Source organism: Sinocyclocheilus anshuiensis, unplaced genomic scaffold (genome assembly GCF_001515605.1).
Source record: "Sinocyclocheilus anshuiensis isolate Anshui unplaced genomic scaffold, SAMN03320099.WGS_v1.1 scaffold330, whole genome shotgun sequence".
Lineage (NCBI taxonomy): Eukaryota > Metazoa > Chordata > Actinopteri > Cypriniformes > Cyprinidae > Sinocyclocheilus > Sinocyclocheilus anshuiensis.
This window is the reverse complement of record NW_015547689.1, coordinates 93,771-94,230: the sequence shown is the minus strand read 5'-3', so window position 1 is coordinate 94,230 and position 460 is coordinate 93,771. Positions and strand designations below refer to the sequence as shown.

The 460-nt window shown below is 41.1% G+C and overlaps 1 protein-coding gene across 1 annotated transcript in view; it reads right to left on the bottom strand.

Annotated features, from left to right (window-relative positions):
• The window catches only part of LOC107703432 (protein turtle homolog B-like), a 114,022-nt gene that overhangs the window by 20,965 nt on the left and 92,597 nt on the right, over positions 1-460 (bottom strand). Inside the window, exon 16 of the mRNA XM_016506058.1 lies at positions 77-303. Within this exon, the coding sequence (XP_016361544.1) occupies positions 77-303 (227 nt within the window). The remainder of the gene's footprint in view (positions 1-76; positions 304-460) is intronic.

Below are 460 nucleotides of genomic sequence, written 5' to 3'. Positions count from 1 at the left end.
CAAACACTTTTTTCACCGGCAGGAATGCCAATACAAGACTTACGTCAATCTTTTGAAATAGTCATCACAGACATACCTGAACCAGGTCTCTAGGTAGTAGCTCGGTCTCTGCAGCAGGGATTGCATCATCAAGAACATCCCACCTCTCCCCGAGGCGGAACTCCATGATGTAGTGATCAATTGGCGACGTGTGATTGGCTGGAGGGATCCATGTGAGTAGGACTCCCTGCTGTGTCCGGTTGGCTGTGAGGCACCGTGGTGGGGTAAGCAGCACCAGTGGTTCTGGGGTACTTATAGGAAATACTAGAGGGAACAAAGTAAACCACGAGTTCATTTTAACATGCTGGAAAATCATTTATTCTTATTAGTGTTGAGAAGAGTTGTGCTACTTAATATTTTGTTTCCACAAAACGTATATATATATATATATATATATATATATATATATATTTTTTTTTTT